This window comes from Martes martes (assembly GCF_963455335.1).
Source record: "Martes martes genome assembly, chromosome: 4".
Taxonomy (NCBI): domain Eukaryota; kingdom Metazoa; phylum Chordata; class Mammalia; order Carnivora; family Mustelidae; genus Martes; species Martes martes.
Window position 1 is genome coordinate 160,831,874 of NC_137891.1, and position 22,122 is coordinate 160,853,995.

Below are 22,122 nucleotides of genomic sequence, written 5' to 3' on the forward strand. Positions count from 1 at the left end.
AAAAGATGAGCCTAAAGAACTGTGGCTAATAATCAGAAGAATAAACAAAATGAAAAATGAATCTCATGTCATTTTATTCCTACAGGGAAGCTTTTACATTTTAAAGGAGTACAATTCAGAGAGAGAGAATTTTCACCTTGGAACCAAAGTGTTAAGAAAAATGGGACAAAAGTGAAGTAAGCTAGAAATACAGGTATCAAGTCAAAATTCACTAACCTAAAATGATGGGGGAGAAGGAAATAATATGAAAAATCCAGATTAGTTTTTTTTTTTAAAGAAGATTTTATTATTTATTTATTTATTTTTTGACAGATAGAGATCACAAGCAGGCAGAGAGGGGGGAAGGGAAGCAGACTCCCTGCTGAGCAGAGAGCCCATGGGGGGCTCAATCCCAGGACCCTGGAACCATGACCCGAGCCAAGGGCAGAGGCTTTAACCCACTGAGCCACCCAGGTGCCCCCAGATTAGTAGTTTAGAAGGCATAGATAGTTCTATTATTTCCATTTATTACAAATACTCTACAGATAAACACTACCCGATAGGGTATAATAAGCCTAAACAAACAGCTCTCCTCCTCTGGTATGACAAGCTGATCCTCCCCATCTTTCAACACTCAGTGGAAACTTTTTTATCATGAAGTCTTCCTTACAGATTACTCTAGTGTCCAAGATCTCTTGCCCTACTGTGAATTCACAGCATCTTATCAACATTTTTAATTGGGCTATTTTTTATTCCACTTTGGGCCAGCTTTTGAACTAGTGACTCATACTGGCCTTTTTATTATTTTCCTGTTTTGAGCTATGAATTCCTTGAAGACAAGAGCACAGTCTTATAAATGATACCCAAAATCCTCTGTGCACAAAATCCACAGGAAAAAAAATAGCCATGTTAAAATTAAAATGTACACATCTTTCAAAGCAGTGTTATTTACAAAGTAGTGGGGATACAAGTCAGCTTGGTTTTTGCCTTCATGGAACTCACATTTGAGTCACACATAGTAAATGAGTAAACAGGCAATTGCTGAAATTACAATGTATGTTAACTGCCACAATGGGAATGTACATAGTATTTTAAAACTACCTTTGAGAGTGCTGGGTGGCTTAGTTGGTTAAACGTCTGCCTTCGGCTTAGGTCATGATCAAGCCCCATGTGGGGCTCCCTGCTCAGCTGGGAGCCTGCTTCTCCCTTTCCTTCTGGCCCTCCCCCTGCTCATGTGGGTGTGCATGCTCGCTCTCTCTCTCTCTCTCTCAATAAATAAAATCTTAAAAAAAAAAGAAAAAAAAGAAAATAGGACTAGTTTATAGTAGGGTTCTTATACAACCTTTCAATTCAAGAATTCACTTGCCTCACACATATTTATTGATGCTACCAACACAAAGCCAATCCTTCTAGACTTCTTCACTTTCATTTAAGTAATGAGAAAAATCTGATCATTCTTACAAATGAAGAAACTGAATCCTTCAACCTGTTACCTACTCTGCCTGATTCTAACTCCTTTGAAAGCTGGTACCATATCTTATCTCATGCTTTTATCCCACTTAGTGTCTGCTTTAGAATCTTTATGTGACAAGCAGGCATTTAGTTAACACGTTCAGTTAAAAAGAATATCAGTATTTTGCCTCCAAAACCTGTATTTTCTTGAATAGAGAGGAAAAAGAGTTAAAGAAACAAAAGTAAATGAACAGGAAAATAAAAAATAGAAAACCCCAGTAAATTAAAATGACATACTTTTAACACTTCACTAATAAGTATGGTTATAATACTGGTCCTCAACCTTTTCTAATAAATACCTTATAACCACACACTGAAAACCAAATTTATGCCATAAAATACTTTTCAGCTACTGTAAATTAAAATAAGGTCACTGGGGCTCCTGGGTGGCTCAGTGTGTTAAGCCTCTGCCTTTTGGCTCAGGTCATGATCTCAGGGTCCTGGGATTGAGCCGCATCAGGCTCTCTGCTCAGCAGGGAGCCTGCTTCCTCCTCTCTCTGCCTGCCTCTCTGCCTACTTGTGATCTGTCAAATAAATAAATAAAATCTTTTTTTTTTAATTTTTTATTTACTTATTTGACAGACAGATCACAAGTAGGCAGAGAGGCAGGCAGAGAGAGAGGAAGAAGCAGGCTCCCCGCTGAGCAGAGAGCCCGATGTGGGGCTCGATCCCAGGACGCTGGGATCATGACCCGAGCCGAAGGCAGAGGCTTAACCCACTGAGCCACCCAGGCGCCCCAAATAAAATCTTTTTAAAATAAAGTAAGATAAGGTCACTGATAAGCTTCTGAGAATTTTAATAAGTATCTAGTAAATACTGCATAGGTACTGAAAGAATTTTTTTGTTCTTCAATATTATCCATATGCCTGTGGTTTTACATTCTATAGCTATTAAGACGAGTAGGACACATGTATCAAATAATGAAGTCTTTGTATACTGTCCATCTTGCCTAGTAGAATATATGTTCTGTCAGGGCAAACATTTGTTTTTATTCACCACTGTATCTTCAGGAAAATAGCTCTTGGGGGAATATGAGGGTCTAGATGCATATGGGCAGGGATGGCCTTAATAAACAAAAAAAAAAAAACAACAAAAAAAAGATGCCAGAAATGCAAATTGATAAATGTGAGAGTAATCATGGCATAGGAGGAAGGGAAAGGTTATGTGATGTAATAATTGTAAAGAATTATATTTACCACTAAAGCTATTCAGTGCATAAAAGGTTGGATTATATAAGGTTAGAGCCTTTGGATTTAAATAAGGTCAAGCCCTAGAGTTCTGTAGTTTCATCCTACACAAAGATAACCAGCTAAGGAGGTTAATGGAGGCTGACATTCAGTCAGCTTGCCAAGCCCTAAGTTTTGGCATGAGGCTCTTCCTCACAGAAGGGAGACCTCTGGAAGGCAACCATGTGAAAGCAGAGGTACTTTTTGCCAATTTCCACAAAGGTCCCATATAGACTAACAATAATGGGACACTGGAGGACAAGTGACTGTTTTGTTTCTAAGGGTAGTCAATAAACATTTACTGAACTGAAATGGAAGGACAGTGAGCAGAACCAGCCAAGAGCTTAAAAGCACCCGAAAGACTAGCCAGGGACATTCACTCCACACCTTAAGCCTTCTCAAAATCCTAACTAGTTCCCTGAGATTTTTCCTTACCAAAATCTACTTCATAATAAAGTCTGATAAACTTAACGATACAAAAATATAAATCATGCATAAGCACTATCAATGGCATTTGGATTTAGAAGAATCAAAACTTTCAGCATAAGGAATAAAGTGCTGTCTCTGACTCAGGGATGCCTGGGTAGCTCAGTCGGTTAAGCATCTGCCTTAGGCTCAGGTCATGATCCCAACTCCTGGGATCAAGCCCCGCACTGGGCTTCCTGCTCAGCGGGGGCCTGCTTCTCCCTCTCCCTCTCCACTCTCTCTCAAGTAAATAAACAAAATCTTTAAAGAAAAAAAAGGAATAAAGTGGCAAATGCTGGAAACTCTGATAGCAAAGATGAAAATGTACCACCTTACCCTATGAATTTTATATATATGAAAACCATATACATCTGTGGGGGGTGTGTGTGTGTATAACTATATATGTGTGTGTATATGTAACTATATATATATAGTTACATACCTTCCTGCCAACCCTGGCACTAAATAAGGAATAAAGATTTGGACCTGAAAGTTCTCCTGTGGCAAAGCACTTAGAAATCCTAGGTAAAACAGAAATGCCTTTTACAGAATACACAGCCGAACACTGAAAAAATAAAATCAGGATGCCTGGGTGGCTCAGTCAGTTACGCATCTGCCTTCAGTTCAGGTCATGATCCCAGAGTCCTGGGATCAAGCCCCACATCAGGCTCCTTGCTCATTGGGGAGCCTGCTTCTCCTTCTGCTTGCCCCTTCCCTCTGCTTGTGCTTTCTCTTACTCTCTGACGAATAAATAAATAAAATCTTAAGAAAATAAATCACTGGGGAAGTGTTTAAGTGTGAATTGCTAGATCATTGTTAATTTCACTAAGAGGCTTGTGTTTTACAACTCCTGGTTGGGAGTTGATAAAGCTTGGACTGAGAGACAGGAAGTTGGCAGTGAGACCTGCATAAAATTAGAACTCCGAAAGAGCTCAAAACTCTGAGAAAGAGTGATGGCAATCTTATCCAGGGTTTTGCTGGGATAAAAAAATATTTGAGAATTTATAACCTTTCAAACTTGGAATTTGCCATTAACACTACTACGCTGTTGTCTAAAAACTACAAAATGAGGAAAAAAGAAATTAAAAGAAGGTTCTGGCTGATAACATCTCTGAATCACCTGGGAGAAGCTAAGATAAGACTGATTTATAGAGACATATGCTAACTAAGGCCTATTAGAATTCTCAGAAATAAAGCACTCCTTATTCCCACCCACCCCACCAAAACTGACTTCAAAATCCCAAACTATAAAAAGCACAAATACACCAGTCATTCCAGAAAATGCAGCAGAATGAGACTTCCAAGAACATCAGATAACAGAATGTACAACACAAAGACTGAACACTAACCATGGACTTTGGTTTGTTAAAAAAAAAAAAAAGAAAAGAAAAGAAAAAAAAAAGCAGAGGGGTGACAGGGTGCCTCTGTTAGTTAACTGTCCAACTCTTGATTTCAGCTCAGATCATGATCTCAGGGTCATGGGATCAAGCGCCACTTCCGGCTCTGCACTGGGCATGGAGCCTGCTTGGAATTCTCTCTCCCTCTGCCCCATCTCCCCGCTCACAGGCTCCTGTTCACTCTCTCCCTCTCCCCCCCCCCACAAAAAAGGGCAGAGAGCAACAGGAGTGATGAAGGGAGGTAGGGAAGGAAGGGAAGAAGGAAGGAGGTATAAAGTCACAAAAGTGATATGAAGGAACTAAATGCATATTGCTAAGTTAAAGAAACCAATATGAAAAATCTACATACTACATAATTCCTAGTATATGACATTCTAGAAAAGGCAAAACTGTGGAGGCAGTGAAAAGATCAGTGGAGTATGCCTGGGTGGCTCAGTTGGTTATGTGACTGCCTTCACCTCAGGTCATGATCCTGGAGTCCCAGGATCAAGTCTGCATCAGGCTCCCTGCTCTGCAGGGAGTCTGCTTCTTCCTCTGACCCTCTCCCTTCTCATGCTCTCTCTATCTCAAATAAATAAATAAAAAATCTTAATAAAAAAAAAATCAGTGGATGCCATGGAGCTTGGAGGAAGGGGGGAAAGGATGAATTAAGTTGAGAACAGGACATTTTTAGTACAGTAAAACTATTCTCTATGATACTGTGATGGTAGTTACATGTCATTATATGTTTATCAAAAACCACAGAAGATATAATACCGAGACTGAACTTTAAAACTATGGATTTTAGTTAATAATGTATTAGTTCATTAATTACAACAAAAACAGACTAATGGCAAGATGTTAACAGGTAAAACTGGGGATTTGGGAGATATACCTCGGAGCTCTGTACTGTCCAATTTTTCTTAAACCATTTCTGCTTTTAAAAAAGTCTATTAATTTAACAAAAAGGCCTTTACCATTTTTAAAACTGGATTGTCTCTTTATTGTTGACTTGTAGGAGTTTTTCATATCGCCTAGATTCAAGTCCTTTATAAGATTTTTGGTTTGCAAATATTTTCTCCCATTCTTTAAGTTGTCCTTTGGATGGAGTTGGATGAAATCTTATTTTTCTTTTGTCACTTGTATTTTTGATGTCAAACGTTAAGAAAAAATTGCCTAATCCAAGGCCTTAAATATTTATTCCTGTATTTTCTTCTAAGATGTTATATTTTTAGCTATTATATTTAAGTTTATGATGTATTTAGAGTTAATTTTTATATATGGTGTTAACAGTCAAACTTTGTCTGCTGCAAGTGGATATCCAGTTGTCAAAGACTCATTCACTAAAAAGATTATTCTTTCCCTCACTGAACTGTCTTGGTATTCATATAAATAATCATTTGTCTGTAAGTGTGAAGGCTTATTCCTAGATTCTAGTCCACTAATCTATTTTTTGCCAGTACCACACTGACTTTATTACTGTAACTTTTTAGTGAAGTGTGAATCCTCCAACTTTGCTTGTTTTGTTTTTTTAAAGACAGAGAAGACGCATGAGTGGGGGGTGGCTGGCAGATGGAGAGGGAGAGAGAGAATCTTAAGCAACTCCGAGCATGGAGCCCAATGCCAGGCTTGATCTCAAGACCCTAAGATCATGACCTAAGCCAAAATCAAGAGTCGGATGCTCAAATGACTGAGCCATCCAGGTGCCCCTCTAACTTTTCTTTTACAAGACTGTTTTGGCTATCCTGGGTCCCTCAAATTTCCACATGAATTTCAAGATCAGCCTCTTAATTTCTGTAAAAGAGGAAGGCATAATTTTGACAGAGATAGCACTAAATCTGTTGATCAATTTGGAGACCACCTTCATCTTAACAATAGCTTTGATATGCCTCAGGGAGAAAACGCATGTGTTAGATAAGCTTGCCTCAGGCTTGTGCTACCATGGCTATGAGTTCAATGTTAATGAATCAACAATATATATTAAATAAGGAATCTTTAACAGAAGCACATATAGAACAAAATTATGTATTGATCAGCTGACAAAAATGTCATGACCAGAGTCTTGCGGGAACCTAACCACATATTTCCCCTAGGAGCAATGGTTTCAGTATTTGGTAATTCAGTGTTTGCAGTCACCATATAGACCATAACTACCACAAATGACAAGAACTGCCTGTATTTGTAGTAGCTGAGTTAAAATTCTTTGTCTAGTAAGTCTAACTATCTTGGTGTTCTTAGGAAAAGTTTCTACTAGCTGCTGTTTTCCCTGTGTATGGACTATCATGTTTCTTTACAGGTTAAGTGGTATTTTAAGTAACATACTGTGGCAACTGTGGAAATCAGATTCCCCCACCTCTTTAGAATTTGCTATTGTTACTATTTATTTGTTTAGTGACTTCCCTATTAAAATTCTACAAAGTCTGTATTCTTTGTCATATGTATGGCCACTAGAGTCTCCACCTGGTTAGCTTAATGGTCAGCTACATGTTCAACATATTCAAGAGATCTACTTAAATGCATGAATAAGTTCCCGCTTTTGCCACGCGGCTCTGTCTGCTGAGGCATACTTTCAGTATTTCAGTAGGCAGTTTAAAATTTTGCCTTCCTTTTCATTCCCTACCTGTGCAGAGAGCCTCAAGGTATATAAGAGGTGAGGGATTAGGGCCATATTGGGCCATTCCTCACTAGACACATAGCTCTGTACATGCATGCTACCTTACAGAATTCTAGGAATATATGAGAGGTTTTCAAAATCCCCTATGGACATCCCATATCCCAGCTTTTCTTTTCAATCTTTCGGCCAGTCTCATTAGCCTGAATGGTAATGACTCCTCAGACAACTGTCTGAGGAAAACTGTCATGTTAAACAATTACCACTGATTGTTTCTGACAAATACACTCAGGACAGAGCTTTTGGCATGGTGAGCTGTGAGTCAAATAAAGACAACTCTGGAGAATGGATTTTTTTCAGAAAGATGCCAGAAAGATCAAATACTGGTAATTCTCTGGGGACAGGCTTTTGGAGAGTTCCAAAATCCATTCTGCTTCCTCAGTTGGCTGCTGGGCTGCGGGTTTTCATAACTACTGTCATTTTGAAGGTGTTTGTTTTCAAGGTTACTGTGAAGCTGGGGAGGACATGAGAAGTAGGGCAAGTTAAAATGTCACCAATTTCACTGTTCTCAGTGAGATTCCTGTTTTCCTTGAATAAAACATCCTTGTGGTGAAGCTTTAGCTAATTTCTGGGGTTCTGAAAAAGTTAATCTTATTTGCTTTCTGGTTTCAAATGCTGATGACTTGGATCTTTTAATTTCCAACTCAGACCTCTCCCTCTTAGTCTCACAGTAAGTGAATACTGTCTCCTTTCTTCTCCCTTTCGTCTTGTTCATTGTTATACCCCTAGTGTCTAACAGAGTCCTCCAATGAATATATGTTAAGTGACTGGAAAGCAGATCTATACTATTTCTTACAATAATATGTAAATGTAAAATGATCTCAAAACAAAGTCTCTTTTATTTTTTTTTTTAATTTATTTGTTTAAGAGAGAGAGCATGCAAGGCCATGTGGGGGTGCCAGAGGGACAGAGAATCTTTAGCAGACTCTGTGCTGAGGGCATAGCCCATCACAAGGCTCAGCTCATGACCCTGAGACTGCAACCTGAGCCAAAACCAAGAGCTGGATGCTTAACCAACTGTGCCACCCAGGCATCCCAATGTCTACTTTCATTTTAAGAAGAAAAGAAAAAATATAACCTTGGATATTGTAGAAAATGAACCTTGGGGACAAGAACAGATGCAATTAGAAGACTTTCATAATAATCAGCCAACTGAACACCAATGGTATAACAGGTAGCCAAGTGGCATACATAAGAGAAGGTGAGCACAGGCAGGATATCTGCCTTCTTGTTTTCATGATTAGGCTACCAAGGTAAACTAGTATTCTGGCCAGTGCCATTACTGAAATATTTTATCATTTATCTTTCTCCAGATTAGCGGTTTTCAATTTAGTATTTTTCTGATCAGTTCTGAGGCATAATGCAAAGAATTTGTTACTCATAACAGACTTTAAGAACTGGGGCACCTGGGAAGATATCTCTTCAGACCTATTTTTTTTTTAAAGATTTATTTATTTATTTGACAGAGATCACAATTAGACAGAGAGGCAGGCAGAGAGAGAGGGGCTCCCGGCTGAGCAGAGAGCCCGATGCGGGGCTCGATCCCAGGACCCTGAGATCATGACACAAGCCGAAAGCAGAGGCTTTAACCCACTGAGCCACCCAGGCGCCCCTCTTCAGACCTATTTAAAAGAACTCTGCCTTAGGAGAGAAAATATTTAAATAGGCAAATCCTCAATTTCTTCATACAGCCTTTTGACCTTTAATGTATTTTTTTGAGTGTACCATTCATTTCCCATATAATAAAATTAAGTTATATAGATTTTATTTTTAATTATATACTGTTATTATTCCTTATTTAGGATCCATCTTAATCTTCTTATTTAAGCTACACCTGAAATTTCTATGCTCCTGTTTACTTTTTCTTCTACTCCCAAACTGAATTCTCAAGGGGTCCTGTTTATATGTATTTGCTCTGTTTATCATCTATACCTAGTGATTGTGTCAATTCCCAATAGTGTTAGGCTAGTGAGTAAATTAAGTCCTGTTTGTCTTTTCATTTCCCCATCACCAGAAGAAACAAACCTCTCCTGCTGTGTCTATTAACATCAGACACTAAAGATACAGTTCATTAAGGGTTTAAAACTGAAACGGACTCCTATTTTAACTATGCCAGAAGTTTTACTGACAGATTCCTTGGCTTTTCATAAATAAAAGACATGCTCCATGTTTAAAACATCATTATCCTTATATAATATGTGGAAAACTTGATCTCTGAAAAGATTTCCTCTTTTAGTAATGAAAAAAAAAAACATAAGAAACATTCACATGGGACACTAGGCCACAGCCAAGTCTATAACTTTAATTAAAAACCTTTCATCTGTAAAATTAATAGCAATATCATCTCATTCAACTCTAAATGAAACTAGAATTTGAGGATTCCACTGAGTTCTGAATTTGGGGTTCTGAATTCTGGCTTTCAAGCTGATCCCCTCAATTAATCTTAATTGTATGTGTCTGGCTAAATCTTCCCCAGCAGAGGTTTCCTATTACACACACCCATTACAGTGATACCCACAGGAGCCAACATACAAGTACTTTTATTCCCAGCTGTTGCTCAAGTTAATTTGACTCTTCTCCTGAACTCAGTTGAAGTAGATGGCAAATGTGTATAGAACTCCGTTACCTTAGAACATATGCTGATTTTAAACTCCAATTAATGAACATCTAGTGATTCATTAGTACTTTTCCAAAGCAAATTTTTAAAATTCTCTTTAATTCTGTGTCAGAATTGCAAAAGAAAACATCACTGGAGAAGAGACTAATTATGACGGTAGCAGTGAAATAATTCTATGATGTGTGTTAAATGTTTTTACATTGATATATTTAACTAATTAATCCCAAACATTATAAAACTGTTTTAAATCACATCTATACATAAATATATAAATACAAACAGAATGATATACCACTAAGATGTTTCCTATTTTAACATGGCTCACCATGTTTACCAACTGGAAATAAGTTGTACTGTACAGCCAGGAAGCAAGGAGATCTATGTTATAACCTGAGTCTGAACTCTCTAATTAGTTTAATGCAGGTAGGGCCTTGGAAACATTATCATCTTGGCCTCAGTTTCACCAGTAAAACATGAAGGGTTATACTGAATGATATTTAATGTCTGCTATACACTGGAAAATCTGATTCTTGTAGACTAGAGGCCGGCCAACATTTTTTATGAAGTATCAGATATAAAATATTTACAGCTTTGTGGGCCTGGTAGTTTCTGTTACAGCTACTTAACTCTGCCACTGTAGAGTAAAAACAGCCACAAATGATAAACAAATAGGCATGACTGTGTTCCAGTAAAACTTTATTTACAAAAGCATGCAGCTGGGGTGGATTTGGCCCACAGGCCACAGTTTTCCAATCTCTGTTGTGGAAAATCAAATCACATTTCCTCTAACCCTATTCCCTACAAACTCAACAAATTTGCTGAAAGGAATTAATTATGTAACTTCAGGGGGAAAATCCTGTTTTGTTGTCTTGTTATCAATAAACTGGGACAGGTCATGAATAAAACAAAGCCAATTATTCTCCCAAGTCCTCCTCCCTGTTGTCCACACCTCTGCCACTCTAGTCAACACTGCCATTCTTCTGGTCTCCCAGGCCCTATGAACCTCTTGACAGCGTCTCTGCACGTTATCCTTTTAATTCGGTCCTGTCAGCAAGTCCTGTTCTTTCTCCTCTTGCTAAATGCAACCTCTCCTAAACCTAATATACCCTTTCTAAGCTTCCTAAAACACAGTTTAAGTCATTTTTACTTCCTACCTTCAAACCGTCCTTTCTACTGCAAAAATCTTTCTCTAAAGAAAAAATTGTTTATTATTTTTTTAAAAGACTTTGAGTGAGAGAGAGAGTGCGCACACTAGCGGCGGGGAGGAGCAGAGGAAGATGGAGCAGCAGACTACCCATTGAGCAGAGAGCCCGATGCAGGGCTCGATCCTAGGACCCCAGGATCACGACCTGAGTGGAAGGCAGATACTTAACTGAGAGCCACCCAAGCACCCCAATGTGTATTTATGTAAGAGAGAGAGAGTATATGTAAGCAGAGGAAAGGGTTGAGAGGAGGGAGAGAGAATCTCAAGCAGACTCTATGCTGAGTACAGAGCCTGATGTGGGGCTTGATCCCATGAGATCATGACCTGAGCTGAAACCAAGAGTCGGATGCTCAACTGACTGAGCCACGAAATGCCCCTCAAATCTAAGTTCTAACGCACTAGAGTCCCAAAGGACTTCCCTTCTCCCCACCCAAAAGGTCTTATTTCTCATAAGACCTCAACACGTATACTCTGCCGTGGCAAGGTGTGCTCTACTGGGCCCCTGTAATGTACACATTCCTTTCTCTGCCTTTACTATCACAGGCAGTTATCCCAAAACCATTCTTTCTACTTATCCAAACCTACCATCATTTCAAGGTCCAACTAAAGGATCGATTTTTATAAAGCTTTATATGCCAGTCTACAAAGATTCTACACTTCTCCTGAATTTAGGGGCAGTAGCATACAGCTTAGTATTTATTTCTAGAATTGTTTCTGGCAACCAAACTAGGTAATACATATTCTTCTGTTTTTGCCAATGTCTCATACAATGCTACAAACAAAGTAAGTTTTAAATAAACAAAGGCTGAGACATTAAAGGAAAAGTTGTTGTTGTTATAGAATGAAGAGGAATCAATTCATGTCTAGTATTTTCACTTCTGAATTCTTCTGGCATATACCAAGCGCTGAATATAACCATTACTGTAATTTAACCTGATTAAGTTTCCCAAACACAAAATATTGCAGCAGTCATTAGAGGTAAGCAGTCTCTTATCTCCTTACCCTTCCCAACAATGCAAATAAATAAATTAGCACACAGGTTTATAGTTAGTCCCTCATGAATGCCTATTATGCTAAGTATTCTTCTCGAATGTAGAGATACAGCAGTGAACCAACCTATGTCCCCATCCTTACAGTTTTCAATCTAGTGGGAGGAAAGACAGAAGCAGCAAATATGAAGTCTAGTGGAAGCAGTAATACAAATGCAAAGAAGAAACAGGCAGGTAAGGGAACAGAGAATGAAAGGGACCATTTTAGATGTATCGGTATTTATTTCTAATAAGGACAACAGGTATTACTTGAAAAACAGCACAGTGTAGGGGGACAGCATACTATTTTAGATGGGACAGTGAGGATGGTCTCCCTGGTATGGCAACATTGAGGAGGAATGTGAATGATGTTAAAGGAACAAGCCATCCAAATGATCTTACGGAAGGGCATTCCAGGCAGAAGAAATAGCAATTATAAAGCTCTAAGGCAGGAATATGCTTGGTTTGTTTAAACAACAGCAAAGACAGGGTGGCTAGAGAGCAGTGAGCACTAAGTTGTACAAGATACTGTCAGAGATATTTACAGAAGTAGCCAGAGGCCATCACACACAGAATAAAGGCTTCTAGATTTATTCTGAAGGAGATGGAAAGCTGCTGAGTGGTTCTGATCAAGGGAATGACATGGCCCCACTTAAATTTTAAAGAGATTATTCTAGTTACTTTTGGGCAGATAAAATGTAGAGGGCAAGAGTGAAAACAAGTAGGCCAGTTCAGAGGCTTGTGGATTCATCTTTGTAACCCCATGCCTAAGATACCATTTGGCATACAAACCCTTAGGTATTTATTTATTATTTATAAATAATATTAGGTATTATTTATCCTAAATATTATAGGATAATATTTATTCTGTATCTGTTATATATTAGTAATCATATACCAAACTCAGGTTTGAATCTCAGCTTAATCACTTTCATGTAAGCACAAACTTATTACTTGATCTGATCCTCACTTTCCTCACTAATAAAATGGAGTTGTGAGAACTGAATGTGACAATCTAGATAAAGCATTTAGCATAGTGCTTGACATACAGTAAGGACTCAAAAAAATGAAAGCCGGTTATTCACTAACTGCGTACCTCCACTTCTTAACAGAGACTAGACAGCTACAGACTTCATTCAGAAGAAAGCTCATTAAAACAAAGCCCTAATATCAGGAAAATCAGGAGCTTAATTATGGACATGTGAAGTCTGAGACGCTATTAGCCATGCCAGTAGAGACAGTCATTAGGCAGCTGGATATGAGTCTGAATTCAGAGCAGAGGGCTGGGCTGGAGATTTCAGATTCTGACCACAGTTGGTATTTAAAGCCATGAGTCTGAAAGAGATCACTAACGGAGTATGTATAGGTAAAAACAGAGGACACACAAGGAGAGTCTTAGAGTACTGCAACATTTACTCATCAGAGAGATGAGGAGGAAGAGCGAGGTAGAACTGAGAAAGACTAACCTGTCAAGTGCATAGAAAACCAAGAGAATGTGCTATCCTAGAATCTAAGTGAGAAAACTGTTAAAAGTTTAAAAGACAAACAAATCAGACTAGGTAAGATGAATACTGAGAAATCACCATTAGATTTAGCGATGTGGTGGACTGGCAGGGGTGAATGCCATATTACAATGTGTTCAAGGAGAAGGGCACCTGGGTGGCTCAGTCGGTTAAACATCTGAGTCTTGATTTTGTCTCAGGTCATGATCTCAGGGTCATGGAATCAAGCCCATGTCAGGCTCTGTGCTCAGCACAGACTCTGCCTGAGATTGTCTCTCTCTCTCCCTCTGCTTCTCCCTATCTTGAGCTCTAAATAAATAAAACCTTATAATACAAATAATGTGTTCAAAGAGAAAAATGTTAGAACGGTAAACTCACACAATTTGTTCAAGAAATTATGCTGAAAGGCCAGGAGAAAAATCGGGCGGTCTCTGGAAGGGGAAGTGTAATCTTTTTAAAGATGAAAGAACGGGGGCGCCTGAGTGGCTCAGTGGGTTAAAGCCTCTGCCTTCGGCTCAGGTCATGATCTCGGGGTCCTGGGATCGAGCCCCGCATCGGGCTCTCTGCTCGGCGGGGAGCCTGCTTCCCCCCTCTCTCTGCCTGTCTCTCTGACTACTTGTGGTCTCTGTCTCTCTCTGCACCAAATAAATAAATAAAATTTAAAAAAAAAAAAAAAAGAAAGATGAAAGAACGAACAGCATAAATGCTGACAGGATGGTTTCAGCAGTGGGGTCTAACTGATGATGCAGTAGAGAAAAGAAGTACTGTAGCATTATTTCTGAAGGGGTGAGAGCAGATGGGATTTGATACTGAAGTCAAGGGGACTGCCTTGTGTAGAAGAACAGATAGTTATCTTTAGTAATGGAAGCAAAGGTGTGCATGCATATAGATACAGGTACCCGAACAGATGTCATAGAAGCAGCTTATGGAAATTCTCTTTGAACTGCCTCAATTTCCTCAGAGAAATAGGGAGAAAGTTCATCAATGGAAAGTGCAATGGGGCAGAAGGCATACAGTATTGGTTTGAAGAAAAATGACAAAGTATGAAAGAGTAATCTATGAAGTGGAAAGAGAATGGCTTTAAAAAATTTAGTGTGACTGACTGGTACGGGTAAAGACATAGAGGCAGTAAAGATTTAGGGATAATCAGGATGCTGGTTAGTCAAATTAAATACAATTAAGGGAGAAACCAGTAGAGAAAGTGAGGGAGTGATAATTTTGACTGACTATGGAAAAGCAGAGTAAGGAGGGAAGTGAGTACATGAGAAGGATGAGGGAGAGTGACACAGGTGAAGGATCAACAGATTTTTGGTCCTGGGGAATGAGGGAGGTAGAAAGAGAATTGTGTTTGGAGTAGGAAATTATATATAAAACTGTAAGCTGAAATTGTCATTAAAGTTTAAGAATTACTATGTCATAAAGCCAGACCCTTGGGATTCTTACCTTTAATAAGAAAACTTCAGTGTACAGGTAAAATGAGAATCCATGTATCAAATCAAAGAGAATTATAGGTAGATGATGGAACATAGCTAGGAATTCCTCATCTTTCTCCATATAATTTATCAAAAACTATTAGAGAAAGCAAATTCCAACTTTTTTAAAGACAATGATTCAGGTTAAAAAAATGCAATCTGACTGATAAAATAGGTTTTTAAAAAGACTCAACTGTTATTATTTTCCATGGTATCCAGCTTATTCACTTAGTAATAGCTCAAAATGTATTCATGGGTTCTAAAGTCCTACACTTGTCTGCTTACACTTACATGTATGAAGTAACTTAAACTACAGCTAAGTGCCATTCTGTTTAGTTTATCTTTTGATGTCAGTAATAATTTCTACATTCCCCAAACACAGAGAAATCAATTTAAAAAAATAACTTTCACATTTAAAGATTTCAAAGCAAACCATTGCCCAAACACATAAATACCCATCTGCATATTCTCTACTTTTCGAATCCACCTACAAGACAAACTTTATATTCGAACTGTTGAACAGTTATATGCAATTAAAAACGGCACTTTTCAGTAGTCAGAAAAAACATGAGTCTTGGTTTTCATCCTGCCCTGCAACATTTATCAAAATCTACTTAGTAACTGTGAACGACAAGAGTGGTTATTTGCTTTACTCACCTCCTTGATGGCATCTTCATTAGGGAGAATGGAACATAAGCATGTGATATAGGCTTGCTGAAAAGATGACACATTTGAAATTTCTTTAGATTCTGCACACAGTTTTGATAAAGCAGTGGCCTGAGGGATGCAGTTAGATTTCAACAAATGTTTTATTCGCATTTGCAGAAAGGAAGGTCCTTCTTGTGCAATCAATTTATTGACTAGAAAAAAGGAAAAATAAAAATTTGATAACATTACCTCATAACACATCAAGGTTAAGATCAAAGTGATCAAAGTTTGATACCTTCTGTTGCTGGTTAGTTATATCAGCTGAATAAAAGTTCAGCTAATATAACTTGGGAAATTTATTCCGATCTCAATACCCATCTAATAGAGCATAGAGCAAAATAAATTAAATTTGCTAATGATTCCCACATTCCTGAGTAGTTTTATTCTGAACACCAAGCCTCTTAATAAAACTACTAACATTTTATCAAAATTAATTATTTGACTTTCTCCTCCCTCTCTTCTGATTAGGATATTAAGGAATACGGAAATGATCTGTAAGCACAAGTGCAAGAAAAAGAAGTAACCTATGGAACATTAACAACTACCACGTGAACACTTTTATGAGGTACCAAGCTTTAGGCTGAATGTTTCTATATACCTTTCATTTATTCTTTACACCACCACCAAGGCAAGTATTATTATCCCCACTTTAAGGTTAGGAAAATTAATATTCAGAGAAATTAGGTAACTTGCCAAGGATTCCAAAGCCAGTGGTGTTCTTTCCTCTAAACCAGGAATTTCTCAAAGTGTGTTCCACCGACCAAAAGACCTGAGAGATAGTCCTAGAAAAAAAAAGGATTCCTTGGTCAAATCTCTGAACAGTCCTGCAATAAAGAAAACTGTTCACTTTTATTTAACCCAATGTCTCCCAAACTGATTTGACCAGAGAACCCTTTTACACATATTATTAGTACAATGTAAAATATATGTTCCTGGTTCAGTACACACTTTGAAAAACGCTGCTCTGAGCGGTACTAAGTATTAGGCATCTGAGCACTGACTTTTACCGTGTTCCAGACAATCCCTCAATTTATGAACAGCAGATACTCAACAAGCATATGACATCATTACACACCATTATTTAAAGAATAGAGGTGAGAATATTGTATGTCAAGACAAGTCAGGAGCGAACAAATTGCTTTAGGTGTTTCATCTAAAATAGTGCTTCTCAAACTTGAAAGCGCCTTCTGAATAACCAGGGATTATCTTGTTAAAATGCAGATTCTAATTCAGTAGGTCTGAAATGGGACCCGAGATTCTGCTTTTCTAACAAGCCTCTCAGATGATACCCATGCTGCCTTGCCCACAGGCCATATATGGAGCAGAAATCATTAATATTAATGATAAGCCACTGCAGGGAGAGGGATAAACCACTGGCCCAGTCTTAGCTATATCAAAACTAACTATACAGTTCTTCATTTTTTTCAAAGTTTTATTTAAATCCTAACTGGTTGGTCTTCGTCTCTGAGCACTGACCCCCTTGCCTTCTCCTCTTTCACAGTGAAGTGTGGAGTAATCTTTCATCCCTAGGTATAGGGATTGCTGACCATTCCCAGCATGTGGTGACCCCAACATGACCATCTTGCAATGGACACCGTACAGAACCCACCCCCGGTCCCGAAAATGAAAAGTCTGTGCGCAATAAGTTGGCATCGGGTCATGGCCGAATGTGGGGAAGTTTTAGGCTTAGGTATTTTTACGGAATTAAAAGTTCTCTAAGAACCCCAGATATGGGGCAAAGCCTCTCTCTGGGACAGCGACAATACATGTTTTAAAGCAACTTTTAAAGGTTAACAGGGCTACTATAAATGAGAAACAGCTCCTTAAGCTGAGCGTGGCCTCTGTAACGGAGGACCAAATTTGGGGTTTGTTAGAGGTTGTTACTAAACTGAAACCATGGTTCCCTGACTGAGGAACGTTAGATTTAGAAGTATGGAAGAGAACTGCAAAGAACGTGAAATGCTGCCATAAACAAGGTAAAAAGGTATGCCTTGCTTCTCTTACTATCTGAGGTCTAGTCAGGTCCGCTCTGGTCCCTTTACATACTGAGGACAATTCAAACGTCTTCAAAGAAAAAGACGGGGAACTACAACTCCTCTGGCTCCCCAAATTTGCCCTTTAACTTCTCAAGTTGGGCACAACAAAGAGGAAGAGCTCCCTCTTACCCCTGACTAGGAAATTCCACCACCTTGCCCCCTTTGCCCTCCACTTAGTTGATTCTTACTGGGGGCTACATCTAGCAAGCAATACTTCATGGGACCGTTTCCTAGGCTAGAAGTTGGCTGTAAAGATTACATGTGCTGGAATGTTACTTAGACCATGATGGACTATCTTTATTGTTTTCCATCAACGTCCTCTACTAACTACTTAACCTATAAAATTGAACAATTTCCCCTTTGTAAAACTTCTAGTGTTTTCCATGGGTTAAAAACAGCAGGTTCTTCAAGGCAAGGTAAAATAAGGCATGACCTTCATGGCACAGTATTTAGATACATACACCGGTACCCACGGTAGTCTAGCAGGGAGGAGGGCAGGCCTCCCTCCTATAGGGACCTGTATCAGTGGCGGTGGTCATAGGGATTTTGTTCTGGGGACACCTCGGGTTGGTATGACACCAAGAACCTCTGACATCCTGTGTGGGATGCTACCTGGGCGTCAGGTGGATTTTCTAGGTGATGGACCTTCTGTTCTGTTCCTAAGGACTCTCCTTTGGGGTGCCTTTTAACCCACTGGAAACAATCTGGATTGCCAAATTTAGGAAACGACTGATCTGGGATCTATCAGTTAGATCTCTTCTAGGGCAAAGAGACCTAGGTTACCTTCACTGCTCTATACCAGCACTCTAACAGCCTCTTGCAGAACGTGTTTGGCTAGTAAACTCCCTCCTGACATACTGCATGATAATTGTCTAAATCGGCCTCCTCTGAGTAAACCCACGTTACTGGAGGAAACACAGGCTATTCCAGACAAAGGGGACTCTTGACTCTCTCTCTCACTGTTTTTAACAGATGTGGGAGCTTCTCCCTCACTTATTTCCCAAGTTAATGGCTATAACTGGAGCCAACTGTGGTTAGTCTACCTGAGGATGGGGACTCTAAGGAATATTCCCAAGCAGCTGCTGAAACTCCCTTTCTTTTGGGGAAATTCTCTGTCTTCTGTAGCCTGACATGGACCGTCTATTCTCCCTTGTTGGCAGGAAAACATGGCGTTTGTTCCTCTGTTGGAGCTGATGAGCTCTAGAACCAGGAATCCTTTCTTCTCTGCCTTCTGGCAGCGCTTTGCCTCTTTTGTTTCCCTCTCCCTTTTCTCCTTCTGCACCACCTTGGATGCAGCCTGCATTACTGGCTTCCAGACCATCCTTGGGGCCTCAAGCACCATGGCTCCAAGATTCTCCCTTCACTATCAAGGAGCAAGAAGAGGACCCCCTGGACCTAACCACTCACTCTAGAATTCCCCACCCGTGTCTCAGGTAAAAACTGACAATGGGGAGTAACCAGGTGGAACATAATTCAGTATTTAAAGTTAAATTAAAGCAGTTAAGTTAAAGTTGTCAGTTTAATTAAGACAGACACGTATTTAAAGTTACCAGCGCTGAATATGAAACATCTATTCCACCAAAATCTATCGAAGGCCAAATAAGTTCGTGTTTTCTCCGCTGCAATTTTTAACAAAAACGTAACATAAAATGATGGTTAACTGTGTGTCTCAAAGTTTTCATGGGTAATTGTTAAAATAGCTTTCAAAGTCTTTAGTAACCTGAAACTTTAAAGTTTTGCTAGGATGGCAAATGGGATTAAATTCACTGGACATCTAGGTTTTTTCCAAATAGGATAAGGTCCTAAATCACTGATTACTGGACATAGGTTTCTGCTTTTCACTACTTACTGGAAAGAAACTAAGGATATTTAAGTCGGCTGGTAAACATGCTTTGCGCTTAACTGACTCACAAATTTGCCGCCTAAAGTTTTGGTGTAATGGTTCAGAACTGGTTACTACTTAGTCTTCACTGGAGACTAAGATTTCTAAGAGTGCAAAATTTGGCAACTCTGTATGTAGAAAAGTAGGAGATATGTAAGAAAGATAAGGAATGGAAATACATATTTGCTGAAGGCAAAAAGAAGATAATTTTGTCCTAGATGAGATTGGTTGTTTGGAAAGAGATGCTTTGGGACAAAATCTGAATGCAAAAAGGAAGTTGTAGAAAGTCTGTGAAGGAAAAATTTTTGAAAAGGAATTTTAGGTGTGGTCAGGACAGACTAAAAATAAAGGGATTTTGTAAGTAGATTGGTATATTATAAGACTGAAAATCTACTATCTCCAAAAAAACAGTTTCTATGTTTTGCCTTTATTAAGTCTTTGACGATCCGTAATCCCATTTAGGCATGTCCTTTAAAACTTTCCAAGGTTGGGGCGCCTGGGTGGCTCAGTGGGTTAAAGCCTCTGCCTTCGGCTCAGGTCGTGATCCCAGGGTCCTGGGATCGAGTCCCACATCGGGCTCTCTGCTCAGCAGGGAGCCTGCTTCCCTTCCTCTCTCTCTGCCTGCCTCTCTGACTAATTGTCATCTCTGTCTGTCAAATAAATAAATAAAACCTTTAAAAAAAAAAAAAAAAACTTTCCAAGGTTTTAACAAACTTCCCCAAGATTTAAATCATGAACAAAGTCTTGTTGACTAATTAGGCTTGTTTGGTATGTTACCTTCTGGTATGAGGTCATCAACACTCAATATTCTGGCTATTGAATTGTTTCATGTGTTACAGAAATAACTGAGTTTCCTTGTCAACAGCATCATAAAGAATTCTCATATCAGATCATTAACAATGTCCATTTCTGGGTTTTCATCATTTATAATTGTTCTTATTCTCTTACAAAATGAGCTTCATCTTTAAGGAAATTCATATAAAGGACTTAGGACAAATACAGGTATTTGATATCTTTAAAACCTAAAAAACTGAAATGGGTAAAAACTTCCAGAACTAACTAAAGGTGCATTCAAATTAGACAAGAATTAGTAACATGGGACTAAATGAACTGAGAGATTATTACAGTTTTGTGACTCTTATTTAAATCATTGCTGACTCTCCTAATGTTTGCTCTTCCAGGATTAAGGAAACTTTCTCTTAAGATATCAATGATTTGGGGCACCTGAGTGGCTCAGTCATTAAGGTCCTGGGATCCAGGCCTGCATCGGGCTCCCTGCTCAGCAGAAAGCCTGCTTCTCCCTCTCCCACTACCCCGCTTGGGTTTCTTCTCTCACTGTGTTTCTCTCTCCATCAAATAAATAAATAAAATCTTAAAAAAAAAAAAAAAAAGACATCAATGATTTACAGAAATGTGATAAAATATTCATTTGTAAACAAAAGCATTTATGTAAAGCAGTACTTGGGGACCCTCAGTATTCCGTGTGACATACTGAGTATGACGATTTATGTGAACAACAAGCTGCTCCATCACCTAGCAGGAGTTCCTAGAGTCGATAATATGCTTCAGGGGAGAAGTCCATTCATAGATGGAGGACAACTTCTTACGGACCCTCTAGTCTTTGAACAATGCTCTTTGTGCATACTGAGCTAGGGAATGAATCCCTGATCAGGGCACTCATCAAGGCTCTTTCGCCTCTATTAAGCAGGGCCTCCAAGAATCCTTTATTGAATTCACCAATAAATTACAGCAAATTATTGGGAGACAAATCAGTCATAATCAGGCTATTATCCAGAGAGCACATTCTACCCTTAAATGCACGATACAAAACACAAAGGGAGAATTATGGATCCTAAAGCACAATTACAGAAAGCACTGCTTATTCTAAATCTTTGCAATTTAAATTCTAATTTTGAAACTCCAGCCAAAGAAAAACATTTTAAACCTTACTCCCCACCAAAAATGCCAGCCCAAGTACTCTGGAAGGACCCAAACATGGGCATTTGGCAGGGACCAGTAGAACTCAAAACCATAAGCCTCATATGTGGGCAAGGTTATCCATGCTAGAAATGTTAAACATTACCATGGCCTGGCACAGCCAGAATCCAGGCCCTCAGAGGAGTCACCTGAATCTAGAAGCAAAACAGCTGGCTATCAGGTGCCTCCCCAGTACCCGCAAGGCCAAATTCATGACCTGGGGAGACCTCAAGAAAATGACCCAGAAAGCTGAGGAGATTCTACAACAGACTAGTAAACCCTCTATTCCTGAAAACATATTCTTGGTTATGGTATCTGTGCTTAACCCCAGTTCTACCACGGTATGTATTCTTGTCTTTCTGCAGCCACCTAGGTGCTTCATGTCCTTTTATGGACCTGTAAAACCCCTTCTGGAAACCTGTTACTTGGGCAGATACCCTTTTTCCTATTTTCAACCATGCCACTAT

The 22,122-nt window shown here is 39.0% G+C and overlaps 1 protein-coding gene across 1 annotated transcript in view; it reads right to left on the reverse strand.

The window, feature by feature from the left end:
- The window catches only part of RLF (RLF zinc finger), a 93,133-nt gene that overhangs the window by 27,046 nt on the left and 43,965 nt on the right, over positions 1–22,122 (reverse strand). Inside the window, exon 5 of the mRNA XM_080803175.1 lies at positions 15,710–15,912. Within this exon, the coding sequence (XP_080659301.1) occupies positions 15,710–15,912 (203 nt within the window). The remainder of the gene's footprint in view (positions 1–15,709; positions 15,913–22,122) is intronic.